At 44.5% G+C, this 17,722-nt stretch overlaps 1 protein-coding gene across 1 annotated transcript in view; it reads left to right on the top strand.

The window, feature by feature from the left end:
* LOC311110003 (ephrin type-A receptor 7-like) overlaps positions 1-17,520 on the top strand; it is a gene marked incomplete at both ends in the record, with an annotated part of 174,100 nt that extends 156,580 nt beyond the window's left edge. The window contains 8 exons of the mRNA XM_084152959.1: positions 4,808-4,933; positions 5,685-5,870; positions 11,503-11,564; positions 13,744-13,947; positions 14,770-14,922; positions 16,599-16,789; positions 17,060-17,248; positions 17,406-17,520. Coding sequence (XP_084009085.1) covers positions 4,808-4,933; positions 5,685-5,870; positions 11,503-11,564; positions 13,744-13,947; positions 14,770-14,922; positions 16,599-16,789; positions 17,060-17,248; positions 17,406-17,520 — 1,226 coding nt within the window. The remainder of the gene's footprint in view (positions 1-4,807; positions 4,934-5,684; positions 5,871-11,502; positions 11,565-13,743; positions 13,948-14,769; positions 14,923-16,598; positions 16,790-17,059; positions 17,249-17,405) is intronic.
* Positions 17,521-17,722: the final 202 nt, after the last annotated feature.

The raw sequence follows: 17,722 nt of genomic DNA, 5'->3' as shown, positions 1-17,722 counted from the left end.
ACCAGATCATCAGCAAACAGTAGACATTTGACTTCAGATTCTAGTAGGGTGAGGCCGGGTGCTGCAGACTGTTATAGTGCCCTCGCCAATTCGTTGATATATATGTTGAAGAGGGTGGGGCTTAAACTGTATCCCTGTCTCAACCCAACTATGGTGAATCACTAAAAGAATACAGAAACACACTACGGAAAAAGAAGGAACAGCATGTCAGAAATCAGCTCAATGTAATTGAAGAATCCATAGACTAACCACTTCTGGGAAAATTGGAAAACACTAAACAAACAACAACACAAAGAGCTATCTATCCAAAATGGAGATGTATGGGTAAACCACTTCTCCAATCTTTTTGGCCCTATAACAAAGAACAAACAGCAAAAAAATATACATGATCAAATGCAAATCTTAGAATCAACTATTAGACTACCAGAACCCACTGGATTCTCCAATTACTTTGAATGAACTACAGGACAAAATACAAACCCTCCAACCCAAAAAGGCCTGTGGTGTTGATGGTATCCTTAATGAAATTATATACAGACCACAAATTCCAATTGGCTATACTTCAACTCTTTAACATCATCCTTAGCTCTGGCATATTCCCCAATATTTGGAAACAAGGACTGATCACCCCAATCCACAAAAGTGGGGACAAATTTGACCCCAATAACTACCGTGGGATATGCGTCAACAGCAACCTTGGGAAAATCCTCTGCATTATAATTAACAGCAGACTAGTTCATTTCCTCAGTGAAAACAATGTACTGAGCAAATGTCAAATTGGCATTTATGTCAAATTTTTATTACCGTACCACAGACCACGTATTCACCCTGCACACCCTAATTGACAAACAAACAAACCAAAACAAAGGCAAAGTCTTCTCATGCTTTGTTGATTTCAAAAAAGCTTTAGACTCAATTTGGCATGAGGGTCTGCTATACAAATTGATGGAAAGTGGGGTTGGAGGAAAAACATACAACATTATAAAATCCATGTACACAAACAACAATTGTGCGGTTAAAATTGGCAAAAAAACACACACATTTCTTTCCACAGGGCCGTGGGGTGAGACAGGAATGCAGTTTAAGCCCCACCCTCTTCAACATATATATCAACGAATTGGTGAGGGCACTAGAACAGTCTGCAGCACCCGGCCTCACCCTACTAGAATCTGAAGTTAAATGTCTACTGTTTGCTGATGATCTGGTGCTTCTGTCACCAACCAAGGAAGGCCTACAGCAGCACCTAGATCTTCTGCACAGATTCTGTCAGACCTGGGCCCTGACAGTAAATCTCAGTAAGACAGAAATAATGGTGTTCCAAAAAAGGTCCAGTTGCCAGGACCACAAATACAAATTCCATCTAGACACCGTTGCCCTAGAGCACACAAAAAACGATACATACCTCCGCCTAAACATCAGCGCCACAGGTAACTTCCACAAAGCTGTGAACGATCTGAGAGACAAGGGAAGAAGGGCCTTCTATGCCATCAAAAGGAACATAAAATCTGACATACCAATTAGGATCTGGCTAAAAATACTTGAATCCGCTCACCAACCAACAATTCACAAAATGGGACAAACACCAAATTGAGACTATGCATGCAGAATTCTGCAAAAATATCCTCAGTGTACAATGAAAAACACAAAATAATGCATGCAGAGCAGAATTAGGCCGATACCCGCTAATTATCAAAATCCAGAAAAGAGCCGCTAAATTCTATAACCACTTAAAAGGAAGCGAATCCCAAACCTTCCATAACAAAGCCATCACCTACAGAGAGATGAACTTGGAGAAGAGTCCCCTAAGTAAGCTGGTCCTGGGGCTCTATTCACAAACACAAACAGACCCCACAGAGCCCCAGGACAACAACACAATTAGACCCAACCAAATCATGAGAAAACAAAAAGAGAATTACTTGACACATTGGAAAGAATTAACAAAAAAACAGAGCAAACTAGAATGCTATTTGGCTCTAAACAGAGAGTACACTGTGGCAGAATACCTGACCACTGTGACTGACCCAAACTTAAGGAAAGCTTTGACTAAGTACAGACTCAGTGAGCATAGCCTTGCTATTGAGAAAGGCCGCCGTAGGCAGACCTGGCTCTCAAGAGAAGACAGGCTATGTGCACACTGCCCACAAAATGAGGTGGAAACTGAGCTGCACTTCCTAACCTCCTGCCAAATGTATGACCATATTAGAGACACATATTTTCCTCAGATTACAGAGATCCACAAAGAATTAAAAAACTAACCCAATTTTGATAAACTCCCTTATCTACTGGGTGAAAAAACAGTGTGCCATCACAGCAGCAAGATTTGTGACCTGTTGCCACAAGAAAAGGGTAACCAGTGAAGAACAAACACCATTGTAAATAAAACCCATATTTATGTTTATTTATTTTCCCATTTGTACTTTAACTATTTGCACATTGTTACAACACTGTATATATAAATATGACATTTGAAATGTCTTTATTCTTTTGGAACTTCTGAGTGTAATGTTTACTGTTAATATTTATTGTTTATTTGACTTTTGTTTACTATCTACTTCACTTGCTTTGGCAATGATAACATACGTTTCCCATGCCAATAAAGCCCTTAAATTGAATTGAATTGAGAGAGAGAGGGAGTGATAGAGGGAGGGAGAGCAGAATGAATCAAGACTGGTGTTGGCCTACTTTAAATAAAAGTAATAACTCCTCCACTGAGAGATTTTCTTGTGTGGTTAAAAAAAACATTGCTCGGGAAAAGAGGGTCTTCGATCCTTCCACTCAACACAGGCCAGCTGGAATGGAGAAGCTTTAATTTGCTCTGCAATCAGACTTTAGTGTGTGTGTGTGTGTGTGTCTGTGTGTGTGTGTGTGTGTGTGATCAATAAGCCTTTATGAGACAGTGAGTCGAGACCTGGTCGATTTAGAGTTGTAATCATATTTCAGAACCAGTCTGGCCCAAAGGCTTCTGGGAAGGCACTGCCTCTTTGGTAGAAGTAGGCTCTAAGTACCACTGGTTTTGAATCCTCAGAATAATCAAGTAATGATTAGAAGTCAGATTTATCCAGGTTTATCCTGATCCTAGATCTGTTTCTAAGGGTAACTTCTACCCAGAACTAGTCTTGTCCCGGGGGGTGACTCCACATTGGCATAAGCGGTCAAAGACTAGGTATTGAAGGCTAAGAGTCCATTGGCTAGTGGTTACAGTGTATTGGCTAGAGTGTAAACGTGTTGGTCATTGGTTATGGGCCACATAGTAGTTAAAGGCTTAGGGGCCTAGTACATAGTAGTTAAAGGCTTAGGGAGACTCTTATCTCCCTCACTAACTTTAAGCATCAGTTGTCAGAGCACCTTACCGATCACTGCACCTGTACACAGCCCATCTGAAATTAGCCCACAACTACCTCATCCCCATATTGTTATTTATTTTGCTCATTTGCACCCCAGTATCTCTATTTGCACATCATCTCTTGCACATCTATCATTCCAGTGTTAATACTAATTGTAATTATTTTGCACTATGGCCTATTTATTGCCTTAACTCCATAACTTACTACATTTGCACACACTGTATATATATTTTCTGTTGTATTTTTGACTTTATGTTTGTTTTACCCCATATGTAACTCTGTGTTGTTGTTTTTATCGCACTGTTTTGCTTTATCTTGGCCAGGTCGCAGTTGTAAATGAGAACTTGTTCTCAACTGGCTTACCTGTTAAAGGCTTAGGGGCTAGTACATAGTAGTTAAAGGCTTAGGGGCTAGTAATAATAATAATAATAATAATATGCCATTTAGCAGACGCTTTTATCCAAAGCGACTTACAGTCATACATAGTAGTTAAAGGCTTAGGGGCTAGTACATAGTAGTTAAAGGCTTAGGGGCTAGTACATAGTAGTTAAAGGCTTAGGGGCTAGTACATAGTAGTTAAAGGCTTAGGGGCTAGTACATAGTAGTTAAAGGCTTAGGGCCTAGTACATAGTAGTTAAAGGCTTAGGGGCTAGTACATAGTAGTTAAAGGCTTAGGGGCTAGTACATAGTAGTTAAAGGCTTAGGGCCTAGTACATAGTAGTTAAAGGCTTAGGGGCTAGTCAGGGTTGAGTAGGGTTTAGTGACTAGTAATGGACTTAGGGCAGAGAATAAAATGTATCACTAGTGACAAAGTCACTGAGCCTCACCATTTACAGAAGATGCTCAATAAAAGGGAGCATGTACAGATCAAATCATTTAGTACAGGTTAGAAGGCAAGAGTTCCACAGGACAGACATTTAGTGTGAGTTCACAGATACTTGTGGGATAGGAACTGAATATCACCTCCTTTTGATGCAGGTATTTTTAGGTTGCTTTTTGTGAAATAAACTCTGCTAACAAAGCAACAAAGGGACACTCAAAGGCTTTTACCTCAGCATTTCCTCTGTTTCCTGCCAATTATTTCCTGCCCTAGTTCCTTGTGAAGATGATTAGCTTTTTTCTCAACAATTCTGAAGTCTAATAGACAAACCCCTTGAACTGAGCTACTCTGTCTCGAGGAAATGTGCGATGCACAAATAATTAGTGATGTGGTTGATTCCCATTTTTCTTTCCTTTTTCAAATAGTTCAATAGGTGAGAAAAGGGTGACGAGACAAATGATGTATTCACATTTTAAAACACCATCCATACAGTAGTTGTCAAACGAATTATGTGATTTATTTTGCGTGCCTTAGTATTGTCAATACGGTTTTGTGATTCACAAATAGGACTGACTTGTAATTTCTGTGGTGTTGTGGTAGATTGTGCAGGTTGTAATATTATTTGACTGTCTGTGTCCCACAGTTAAGATCCCGACCCGGAGGACCTACATAGACCCAGCGACTTGTGAGGACCTGGTGCAGGCTGTCCTCGCCTTTGCCAAAGAACTAGACAACTCCAGCATCAAGATAGAGAGAATCGTGCACACAGGTACTGAGACAGTATTCTTTTTCTTTGCCAATTTTCACTCCTCCCTGTTTGACCTGTCTTTTGTCTCCTTTTCTCGCTCTCTCTCTCTCCTCCTCTCTCTCTTTTTCTCTCTCTCCCCCGCTCTCTTTCTCTCTCTCGATGCTCTCTCTCTCCCCCGCTCTCTCTCCTCCTCTCTCGCTCTCTCTCTCCCCCCCACTCTTTCTCTCCCCCGTTCTCTCTTTCTCCCCTACTCTCTCTCCTCCTCTCTCTCTCCCCCGCCCTCTCTCCCTTTCTCCCCCGCTCTCTCCCTTTCTCCCCCGCTCTCTCTCTCCCCCGCTCTCTCTCTCCCCCGCTCTCTCTCTCCCCGCTCTCTCTCTCCCCGCTCTCTCTCTCCCTCACTCTCTCCCTCGCTCTCTCTCTCTCCCCGCTCTCTCGCTCCCCCCACTCGCTCTCCCCCACTCTCTCTCGCTCTCCCCCGCTCTCTCGCTCTCCCCCGCTCTCTCGCTCTCCCCCGCTCTCTCGCTCTCCCCCGCACTCTCTTCCCCGCTCTCTCTCTCCCCCGCCCTCTCTCCCTTTCTCTCTTTCTCTCTCTTCCCCCCTCTCTCTCTATCTCTCTCTCTCTCTCCCCCGCTCTCTTTCTCTCTCTCCAGCTCTCTTTCTCTCTCTCCAGCTCTCTCTCTCTCTCTCCAGCTCTCTCTCTCTCCCCCTCTCTCTCTGATAAACCAGTACTGTAGTCCGCTCTCTAACCTTCTCTATGTGTCTCCACCTGCAGGTGACTTTGGGGAGGTGTGTCGTGGCTGTCTCAAGCTGCCCAGTAAGCGGGAGCTTCCGGTGGCCATCAAGGCGCTGAGGGCCGGCTGCTCAGAGAAACAGAGGTGCTCCTTCCTCAGCGAGGCCGGGATTCTCGGACAGTTTGACCACTCCAACATCGTCCGTCTGGAGGGGGTCATCACCAGCGGTGAGCTAGTTACCTAAATCACAAATGAACCCCTAGCCCCTATGCACTTACACTTAGCTCCTATTTACTATGCTTTATAGGGGGCGACTGTCTGAAAAACTAATAAGATTTCCTCCACCACTGAACAGAACGCACAAACCCCATACGATTACTACGTGACACAGACAGCAGTTGAGGTCCTGCAGGGAAAGGATAAATGGAAAAGGAGAGAATGGAGAAAGGTAGGTGAGGAGAGGTTTAGAGCGTTTCAGAGGGGTACTGTAGAGGGCAGGGTGCGTGTGAGTCAGGTGAGGTAGAACCAGGGTAGGGAGGAATGGGATTGGATGGGAGCGGTGCCTGCCTGCCTGAACACACACTGTCTGCAGCAGATGTGCTGGATACGGTAATTGGTGCTAGAGACACAGCGGGACTCTGAAACCCACTTTCGCACACACCCCACCGCCTCGCACATGCGCGTGCTCACACACACGGGCGCGCATACACAGTCATTCAAACTCACACACAGACCGCCCTCAGATTGCAAATCACCTGCATTGCATTGCTTACCCCCCACTAGCCCGCCATTCAACCCCTTCCACCCCCACAGCCCACCTGTCAGCCCCCACCACCTCTCCCTCTCCCTCCTCCTTTCTCCCTCCATCCCTCCATCCGAGGTCTGCAGCGCTGCAGGGAGGGTCATTAGAGAGACCGAGACGTGCTGCTAGCTAAATGTGGGACATGGTAGTGGAGTGTTGTAGTGATAGGTTAGTTAGATAGTGAGTGTGAAGCAGTAGTTCTGTATGTTAGTCTTGCATAATAACATAGACGTCTGATGTGATAGAACGAGTGACGGTGTAATGTAATAGTGTAATAGTGTAGCCCTTGTTAACTTAAAATGACACAACGACTAGGTTCCAGTTTAACAACGTTTACTTCACCGTATTACCACAGTACATAGTCACCATCACACTCAGGCCAGGTCCATCTCCAGTTTGCCTACTGTGCAGGCTTACTAATAACAGAGTGGTAGCACCGTAATAACAGAAATATAGGGCTACTTAAAACATAAACTTAACAAACTCCCACTTTTCTTTATAGACAAATAAAACATCAACAAAATAATTAAATGTTCCAAGTATTATTTAAGTTCCCCATTACAAATGGTTTTTATTACTCAAGCTGCCACTTTCCATTACTGAGAGCCTTTAGGAGCACAAGACCGGATGCTCCCTTTTTACTCAGACAGTCAGCAAGCTGTTTGTTCCTTTGTGGCCGACCAGGAAAACAACTTTGAGGTGTGGAATCACAGTTGTAGCAAAGGTCTATGAGCCACTCCAGATGAAGTCATCAACATGACAGGCAAGTACTCCAGTCACATTGCAATCTTGATCAAGCCAATAGAAGACTGCAGGATCCACTTGTGACATTTTTCCACCTGTACTCAGCATTGTTGCCTTGACTTTATGTACCAGTAGAGTGATGCATCTGCCAGGCCATACACACACTTTTTTAGTTTCCACAGTGTTCCTTCGCTCTTAGCTTCAGGCGGAGGTCGGATGTGAATGTCCCTTGACAGCTCTGTTCCCTGCAAAAATGCAGATTTGATGTCTATGGAATGAAGTTTCCATTTTTTCTGGCAGATCACTGTCAGCAGCAATCTGAGTGACTCAGTGAGTCTTTTGGGAGTTCTTTAGCAGCCAGCTCCTCAAAACCTCCAACAACTAGACATGCTTTTGGCACTATTCCAGTTAAGGATTCTTTAAGGGTACACACCCACCTTTGGCTTTTCCTGCGCGTCCAATTACTGTTGCTGTGTGTGGAATACCACTTTCTCTGTCCATGTATTTAACAGTTTTCCAGTTTTCAGATTGGAACAACCATGTTGTCTTAACACATGTCGCTGTTGTTGATCGTTTCCTAATTTGAACCCTCAACAGTATTACCTGTGTCATGGTTGAAGGTCTCTGCTCCATTTCCTGTGTCAGTTTGTGTCCATATCATTGGATGCGACATCTGGTAGGTTTGTGTCTGTTAATATGTCCTTTTTGTCATTTTCAGTAGGAGGCTGATTCTCAGCAACAGCCCCTCCAGCTTGTTGATCATTTACTTTCCGCAATCTTGAGTGATGCACCCTGACAATGGTGCCTTCGTGCCTCACAAATATCACCACACCATCTTGGCCAATGACTACTCCCGGTCCTTTCCACTCTTGACAGTCAACTCGTTTGTAGTACACTTTGTTTCCAGTCTCGTACTTCTCATCTGTGGGTCGAAGCTGTTTACGCAGAGCCCTGCGAGTTCTCTCTGAACACACTGCTTCAGTGAACGCTTTTCTCGCTGCATGTAGTGCTGAAAAGTGCTGTCCCACCCATGCACTCACACTGGTCCCTTCTAGTGCTGGTGGCTTGTCAACCAGTACAGAGGGAAGATTAGGGTTCTGCCCGAACTCTAGTTTGTGTGGGCTGTAGCCATGAACATTGTGCATTGAGTTTTTTGCCATCAAAGCCCAATCTAGGGCTGTTTTCCCGTCACATCCATTGTCTTGCTTCACTTTCAGCATGATCTCTGTGAGTGTTTGATTATGTCTCTCCAGAAGTCCATTGCTCCATGGACTGTATGCAGCAGTTGGCTTTACTTCCATGTTGAATTTCTCCGCCATTTCTCTTATTTCATTATTATTGAATTCTCCTCCATTGTCACTTTACAATTTCTGTGGTGGGCCATGCACACTTATCCAGGAATTGTATTCACAATGCTTCCAGCGCTGAAACGTGTGAAGTGGTCGATTATGTGAAGGTACCACACACTTGGTCCTAGCTCATGTAGATCATTGTACATATGTTCTCTGTGACTGTCAGAATCTCCATGTGCTCTGTGTCCATCAGAATCTCATTTTTACATGGACTCAGTGTGATGTCTTTGTCTAAAATGTTTATACAATAGTGGCCTGAGGTAGTAAATTCAATGGTAACTGGTTGTTTAAACATCACTGCCTTGTCATTTGTTATGTCTAGTACAGCCCCTGCCTTCTTGAGGGAAGCTTTGCTTAATAGAAAGGGGATATCTGCAGGGACCACTTCTGTTTTAATGTGACAGTTAGTCTGACCAATTTTTGCTGGTATCTTGACTCTCTTGGTAGAATGGACGACTCTCCCATTTCCAAATTTGAAAACTCTGTTGCTTGGTGTGTCAATCATATTTCATATTTAGTTCACTGACATGGCTATCAAGCCACTTTGCACCACACACTGTGTGTGTTCATGCAGTATCAATCACAGCAGATCCTAAGGATTCAACTATGAAGATCTCAGAAGCAGATTCTTTTGAAAACAGTGTAATGTTACACTACTCCATCTCTGTGTTTACATTTTCCTCTGTTAGTTTAACTTGTTAATTTTTATTAGGACAGTCTTTAACCCAATGGTAAGTGCTTTGACAAATAGCACATTTTGATCTCCTTCCATACCTGTCCAGTGGATTTGTGCCGGGCAATGGTGCCCTCGTCTGGTTGTCTTGAGAACGTGACTGGTTGGCGCCTTTTCTCTACTCAGTGTAATATGTCACGTCACTCACTTGCATTCCATCTGTTATTGGCGTGACAGACGTCTTTTCACCCACAATCCTTTTTATTGCCGACTTCATTTGACGCAAAAGTCAGCACAGTACAATCAGTCAAAGCCAACTGTATCTCCCTACCATCCAGACAGGCAGTATCTGCTAACACTGCATCCGCGAGAACCATGTCATACTTGTGCATCCTATTGTACCTCTGTTCTAAATCAATTATGTAGTCCGTCATTGCAACCGTAATGTCTCTAGTAACACTGTCAATGTTTGAATACGCCTCGTAGGCACAGTATTTCTCTTCTTTAAGAAACATTCGGAGAGTGCGACCCTGCCTTACACAGGAAGCGGCGCAGGTCCTGGTCCAGGCACTTGTCATCTCCCGTCTGGACTACTGCAACTCGCTGTTGGCTGGGCTCCCTGCCTGTGCCATTAAACCCCTACAACTCATCCAGAATGCCGCAGCCCGTCTGGTGTTCAACCTTCCCAAGTTCTCTCACGTCACCCCCCTCCTCCGCACACTCCACTGGCTTCCAGTTGAAGCTCGCATCCGCTACAAGACCATGGTGCTTGCCTATGGAGCAGTGAGGGGAACGGCACCTCTGTACCTTCAGGCTCTGATCAGTCCCTACACCCAAACGAGGACATTGCGTTCATCCACCTCTGGCCTGCTGGCTCCCCTTCCTCTGCGGAAGCATAGCTCCCGCTCAGCCCAGTCAAAACTGTTCGCTGCTCTGGCACCCCAATGGTGGAACAAGCTCCCTCACGACGCCAGGACAGCGGAGTCACTCACCACCTTCCGGAGACATTTGAAACCCCACCTCTTTAAGGAATACCTGGGATAGGATAAAGTATTCCTTCTAACCCCCCCCCCCCCCCAAATTGTAAAGTGGTTATCCCACTGGCTATAGGGTGAACGCACCAATTTGTGAGTCGCTCTGGCTAAGAGCGTCTGCTAAATGACGTTAATGTGCCCTTGAGCAAGGCACTTAACCCTAATTGCTCCTGTAAGTCGCTCTGGTTAAGAGCGTCTGCTAAATGACTAAAATGTAAATGTAAACACAGAATCCAGTGCTCTGATCAAAGTTCTCATACCGTCATCCTTGTTCAAATCCTCCACGGATATTTCCAGTGCTGTATCTCTCGCTCTTCCCTCAAGCGATAATACCACCGCAAGTGCTTGCTTTTTCTCGTCCAGATTTGTAACGATTCCAAGTTCATTTTTCATACGACCTCTTCTCGTCAAAGCGAGGTGGCACATTGTAGTTATTAGCCATCCTCTGCTACCAATGTTAACTTAAAATGACACAACGACTAGGTTCCAGTTTAACAACGTTTACTTCACCGTATTACCACAGTACATAGTCACCATCACACTCAGGCCAGGTCCATCTCCAGTTTGCCTACTGTGCAGGCTTACTAATAACAGAGTGGTAGCACCATAATAACAGAAATATAGGGCTACTTAAAACATACATTTAACAGTCCTGTCTGCCTCTCCTCTCTTCCAGTCTGTCTGTCTGACTGCAATAGAGGGGGCCTGAGGGGGACTGATAGTGTCCATTTATGAGGCACTTAGATCCCAGCCACAAAAATCAAGAGGTGTGTGTGTGTGTGTGTGTGTGAGAGAGAGAGAGAGCTCAGTTTCCATGTTACTATGCTCCATCTCTGTCTGACGCGCACACAAACACCATCTGGTCACTAGGGGAGTCACAGCTTCCTGCCTTTCTCCTGACTACTCTCTCTCCCTCACCATCTCTCCCTCCTTCTCCCACCACTCTCAATAAAAGCTCACCTCTTCTTTCTGTCTTTTCTTTCCCTTCTCCCATTCACTCGTTCCTACCCCAGTGTCTACTCCCACTGTCCCCCTCTCTCCTGTTTCTGTCTTCTCTCCCTTTACTATGTTGATACACCCTGGCCACCTGCGCTCAGCGAGGGTGAGGAGTGTGTGTGTGTGTGTGTGTGTGTGTAGGGTTATTGGTGTGACTGTGAGGTCATCCTGCTCACACTGGCTGAAGGATGACCGTGCATAACCACTGCTGCCCCTGAGCCAACTGGACTATACTGATAACCCTGTGTGTGTGTGCAGGTAACACCATGATGATTGTGTTGGAGAGCATGTCCAACGGGGCCCTGGACTCCTTCCTCAGGGTAAGTGTGTGTGCATACTTTGTGTGTGCATGTGTCTTTTTGTGCTCTTGTAACACAGTGTTTACCTCACCATGACTCCTGGTCTAGTTTCCAAACTTTACGTAAGATGTTGGTATGAAATAAATCCCTAGGCATATAGTGTATCATTGGGCTTATATGCCACATAACGAACAGTACAGACAAAACATTTCTCACATTGTTATTTAATCCTTCATAACTGAGTTTGTTCTCTGTTGCACTGAAATGTATTTTGACACACCAGGGGTCCAAAGTTACGTACACTACCGTTCAAAAGTTTGGGGTCACTTAGAAATGTCCTTGTTTTCCATGAAAACATACATGAAATGAGTTTGAATAGGAAATATAGCAACATGCATAGGAAATGTAGTAATTGACAAGGTTAGAAATAATGATTTTTAATATAAATAATAATTGTGTCCTTCAAACTTTGCTTTCGTCAAAGAATCCTCCATTTGCAGCAATTACAGCCTTGCAGACCTTTGGCATTCTAGTTGTCCATTTGTTGAGGTAATCTGAAGAGATTTCACCCCATGCTTTCTGAAGCACCTCACGCAAGTTGGATTGGCTTGATGGGCACTTCTTACATACCATACGGTCAAGCTGCTCCTACAACACCTCAATAGGATTGAGATCCGGTGACTGTGTTGGCCACTCCATTATAGACAGAATACCAGCTGACTGCTTCTTCCCTAAATAGTTCTTGCATAGTTTGGAGCTGTGCTTTGGGTCATTGTCCTGTTGTAGGAGGAAATAGGCTCCAATCAAGCGCCATCCACAGGGTATGGCATGGCGTTGCAAAATGGAGTGATAGCCTTCCTTCTACAAGATCCCTTTTACCCTGTACAAATCTCCCACTTTACCACCACCAAAGCACCCCCAGACCATCACATTGCCTCCACAATGCTTGACAGATGACATCAAGCACTCCTCCAGCATATTTTCATTTGGTCTGCATCTCACAAATGTTCTTCATTGTGATCCGAACACCTCAAACTTCTATTTGTCTGTCCATAACACTTTTTTCCAATCTTCCTCTGTCCAGTGTCTGTGTTCTTTTGCCCATCTTAATATTTTCTTTTTATTGGCCAGTCTGAAATATGGCTTTTTCTTTGCAACTCTGCCTAGAAGGTCAGCATCCCGGAGTCGCCTCTTCACTGTTGACGTTGAGACTGGTCTTTTGCGGGTACTATTTAATGAAGCTGCCAATTGAGGACCTGTGAGACGTATGTTTCTCAAACTAGACACTCTAATGTATTTGCCCTCTTGCTCAGTTGTGCACCGGGGCTTCCCACTCCTCTTTCTATTCTGGTTAGAGGCAGTTTGCGCTGTTCTGTGAAAGGAGTAGTACACAGCGTTGTACGAGATCTTCAGTTTCTTGGCAATTTCTCGCATGGAATAGCCTTCATTTCTAAGAACAAGAATAGACTGACGAGTTTCAGAAGAAAGTTATTTGTTTCTGGCCATTTTGAGCCTGTAATCGAACCCACAATTGCTGATGCTCCAGATACTCAACTAGTCTCAAGAAGGCCAGTTTTATTGCTTCTTTAATCAGCACAACAGTTTTCAGCAGTGCTAACATAATTGCAAAAGGGTTTTCTAATGATCAATTAGCCTTTTAAAATGATAAACTTGGATTAGCAAACACAACGTGCCATTGGAACACAGGACTGATGGTTGCTGATAATGGGCCTCTGTACGCCTATGTAGATATTCCATTAAAAATCTGCCGTTTCCAGCTACAATAGCCATTTACAACATTAACCACGTCTACACTGTATTTATGATCTATTTTATTTTATTTTAATGGACAAAAAAAAAAGAAATCTTTCGAAAACATGGACATTTCTAAGTGACCCCAAACTTTTGAACGGTAGTGTATATTCCATTTCATACGTGTTTCTATATCATTGGTCCCAACCCACCATTTGAGAAACACTGTCCTAACCACACAATTAAATATATCAGTGTTATATTTAGGGTTGCCAAATACTTTCCCAAAATTCCCAGGTTTTCCAGAAATTCCCGGAAACAGGAGGAAAAAAGCAGGACATCCGGAAACCTCCGACCAGGATTTCTGGAAAACATTGGACCCTAATTATATATATCTATGGTCCTAACCCACTCTCTCCCCCTCCCTCCCTCCCTCCCTCCCTCCCAGAAGCACGAGGGCCAGCTCTCTGTGCTCCAATTGATAAACATGCTGGGGGGGGTGGCCTCTGGGATGAAGTACCTGACAGAGATGGGCTTCGTCCACCGCCGCCTTGCCGCCCACAAGGTACTGGTCAACGCCAGCCTGGGCTGCAAGGTGTCCGGCTTCAGACCCCTCCAAGAGGACAAGATAGAGGCCATCTACAGCGCAATGGTGAGACTACTGACTGATATTATATTATTAGTCAAAAGTATATTACTAGTTATACAATAAAAATAAAAATAGTATAGTCTTTACTCTTTACCCATAGAGGCCATCTACACCACACTGGTGAGGGACTGACTGATACGAACTGTTGTTTAAACCGTATTGTTAACTAGCTTATTCAGTCTTTACCCATAGTTATGTAGGCCATCTTCACCACTGGTGAGACTACTCACTGTGATAGGTACTAGGTTATTCACTACCTTGTTTAGTCTTTACCCATATAGACCACACTGCTGAGAGAACTGGCTGATATTTTCTCAGATTAAATATATTACGCCTAATAAATATACAAATCCTATTTTATAGAAAATGCTATAAAAATCATACATTAAAAATCATATTTTATAGAAAATGCTAAAAAATAAATCATACATTAAAATGACAATTAAGTCTTTATAGAAGCGCATTGAAGCCGGTGGGAGAGGTTCGCGTTTAATCGCGTATGTTCTTTGTATTTCGTCTTTGTGTTGAATCTGATGTGTGCAGTGCTGACGGATTTAAAATAGTTTCTATAATGAATCAGGGTTTCCCTGTGGTTTCTCTTTCTCACTCTCTCTCTGTTTTCACTCTCTCTTTGTTGAGTGGTTGATTAGATTAGATTTTCTGTTTTAATGTTCTTTTGAGGCAGTATATGGGATGCAGAGTGTAGTAGGATGTTTAACTGTAGACCCTAGTGCAGTGACGAGGCAGGCTACATGAAACGTGTTCATACAAGATGTCCAATGTCAAGTGTGGAGTTGAACATCTCTCTCTCTCTGTCTCGCTCAGCATGGGGGGAAGAGTGTAGTGTTGTGGACAGCCCCAGAGGCCATCCAGTACCACCGCTACAGCTCAGCGTCCGACGTGTGGAGCTTTGGCATCGTCATGTGGGAGGTCATGTCCTACGGAGAGAGGCCCTACTGGGACATGGGCAACCAGGACGTGAGTAGAGTGACTGGCTCTCTCTCTATACTCTACCTTCTCCTCTCCTCCCCTCTATTCTTTATCTAGCTCATCTCTCTGAAGCTCCTCTGTCTCTCTCTCTCTCACTCATTCCCTTCGCTCTTTATCTCCATTGCATCCCCTCTCTCTTCCTTCACTCTCCGTCTCTGTCTGTCTCACGCTCTCCGCATGTGCATCTCTGTCCCCTCCCTCACCCCCTTCCCTGTGCTTTTTCCTTCTCTACCTATTCATCTCTCTCTTCTCCTTTCTATTTAAACGTTCTCTTCTTCCCTTTTGCTCTCTCTCCCTCTCTCTTCTGTTCCCTCTAAAACTGTGTGAACTCTTTGACTTGGGATAGCTCAGATCTTATTAAAGAGGGAAAGCCACAGGTGCTTCTCTAAAATACTATTTTGGCTCTAAATCTCTGGCATAAGTCCACTTCAGCTCCGTGACCAATCCTGTTTCTCATAAGGACACCACGTCCCTTTCTAGTGGCCGTCCCAAAGTGCCACCACGCGCCCCACTCTTAGAGGAAGGCTAAAATCCCGGCAGAAAGCGACGCTCTCTTTTTTAAGGAAATGAAAGTGTAGCTATTTTAGGAGGGTGAGGAGATTGTCCAACCGATAGGACCCCGCCACCACCGGTTTGTGAGAGAAGCGTAGTATTTTCACGTCGATGAGCGTGGGGTTTTTGTTCCTTTCTTCCTCCCTCCTTCTTTTCCGAGAGAGAGTTTTGTTTTGACTTTTGAAGAAAACTAAACTTCAGACGAGCACAGCGGAAAGTGTTGCGTAAGACTTTGTTGAAGAGCAAAGTGAGACAATGTGATTTCAAAGTGCCTTTGATCCAAGGCAGCATCATGAAGGGGATTTACAAGTATTAGAGTAGATAGAGGGTTCATCAGAGTTCACAAAGTTCACAAAGTTAACTTTTAAGCCAACAGCTTGTTCATGCTAATATGCTGTCTAAAATGACTCCTTACGAAAACGCTCCACATAAACTGAACAATAAAACAACAAAATAGACGACCATGTAATGTTGAAATGAATGACTATGAACCCTCCCTCAGATAGGACTTGAACCGTGATGGTTTATTACTATCCAGACATTGTATCTACCTCTATGTTCACAGCACTAAACTCTCCAGATGAAATGTCAAAGGCCAAGCTGGCTGAGTGCTTGACATATTAATGCATTAAACGGATACATAATATCACCATTAACTCACCAAGCCCACATGCTGCTCTAACATGCCCTTTGCTTTTTAGCTCTGATTAAATGGAAAATGTTAGCCAATGTAGAAACACTTTCTGAACACTGTTTGGTTAAATTGAGGTCAGGATAGAACTGAAGAGGACAGTGTTTTTGGTGAATGTGGTTCAAGGGAACATTTTCAACATTTTTATTGGCGGGTGAGCTTTTTCTAGGGAGCACAGTGTTAGAAAACTGGGAGAGAATATATTTTTGAAGTGTTGTGTTTAGGAGCATTCTTTATGGGAGACCAATCTGTTTGATGGGTTAGCTCTTTGAGAGAACCTTGTGTAAAGGGATATTGTTTGAGTGTGATTGTGGTGTAGGAGATCTCCTGAAGCCACTTTGGACTAAGACGGAGTCATCGTTCACTATCAACATTTCTCCCTGGAAGTTAACACTCCTTCCTCTCTCTCCTCTCGTCCTAGGTGATCAAAGCAATAGAGGATGGCTTCCGCCTGCCCGCCCCTATGAACTGTCCACCCCACCTCCACCAGCTGATGTTGGACTGTTGGCAGAAGGAGAGGACAGAGAGACCCACCTTCAGCCAGATCCACTCTGCTCTCAGCAAGAACATCCGCAGCCCTGACGGCATCGGCTCCTCCACACTGGCACGCAGGTAGGACATAGGCCACTGCAAACCATGGTTAACATGGGCTAAACATGGGTTAACATACAGGATAACAGGTAACAGATTCTGCTAGCCAACATGGGTTGACATGGGTATGGTTTGTTTATGTTGTCGAAGCAGGTTCCCCACGTCCCACTGAGTTTTGATATCAGAGTAGAAATACTACCGCTAATGATAATTATAGACTCATGCATCCCTCCCTGAAATCTCTCTCTCTCTCTCTCTCTCTCCCTGATCTCTCTCCCCTTCTCTTTGTAGAACCCTCCCTCAGCTAGGAAGCCTCCCTCTAGGCTCCTCCATCTCCTTGGCAGAGCGGACTCTTCCCTCGTTCCCCTCCTTTAACTCGGTAGGGGAGTGGTTGGATGCGGTGGACATGGGGCGCTACAAGGACAACTTCACCGTTGCAGGATACTGCTACCTGGAGTCTGTGGCCCGTATGACAGTCCAGTGAGTGGCTCTAAATGAGCGTGTGTGAGTGCGAGCGAGCGTTGATGCATAAACAAGTGTGTGTTTGCCATAAGCCTTGCTTTTTGTGCTTGTGCATCTGAATATCATGAGTTGGTATAGTCTAACGGATGTCTTTGTGCTGTGGTCTTCTCCACAGAGATGTGTTGAGTCTAGGCATCACCTCTCTGGAGCACCAGAAACAGATCCTGTCTGCCTTACAGACCCTTAGAGCCCAGGTCATCCAGATGCACGGCAGAGGGGTGCAGGTCTAACACACACACACACATAGATACATACACGTGCAGACGGATGGACAGACGGATGGATGGATAGAAGGATTTTCAGAGAGGAGAGACTCATCTCTCATCCGGATGGATGAAATGAAGTGGGATAGTGAGATGGGCAGAGATATCGCCCACACTGCACCCACCCACTCTTCCTCCTTGTCTCCCCCCTCCTCCCTCTCTTAAGTCC

The sequence above is a fragment of the Coregonus lavaretus genome, assembly GCF_964263955.1.
Source record: "Coregonus lavaretus genome assembly, chromosome: 3".
NCBI lineage: Eukaryota > Metazoa > Chordata > Actinopteri > Salmoniformes > Salmonidae > Coregonus > Coregonus lavaretus.
This window is presented reverse-complemented; position numbering and strand designations above follow the sequence as displayed.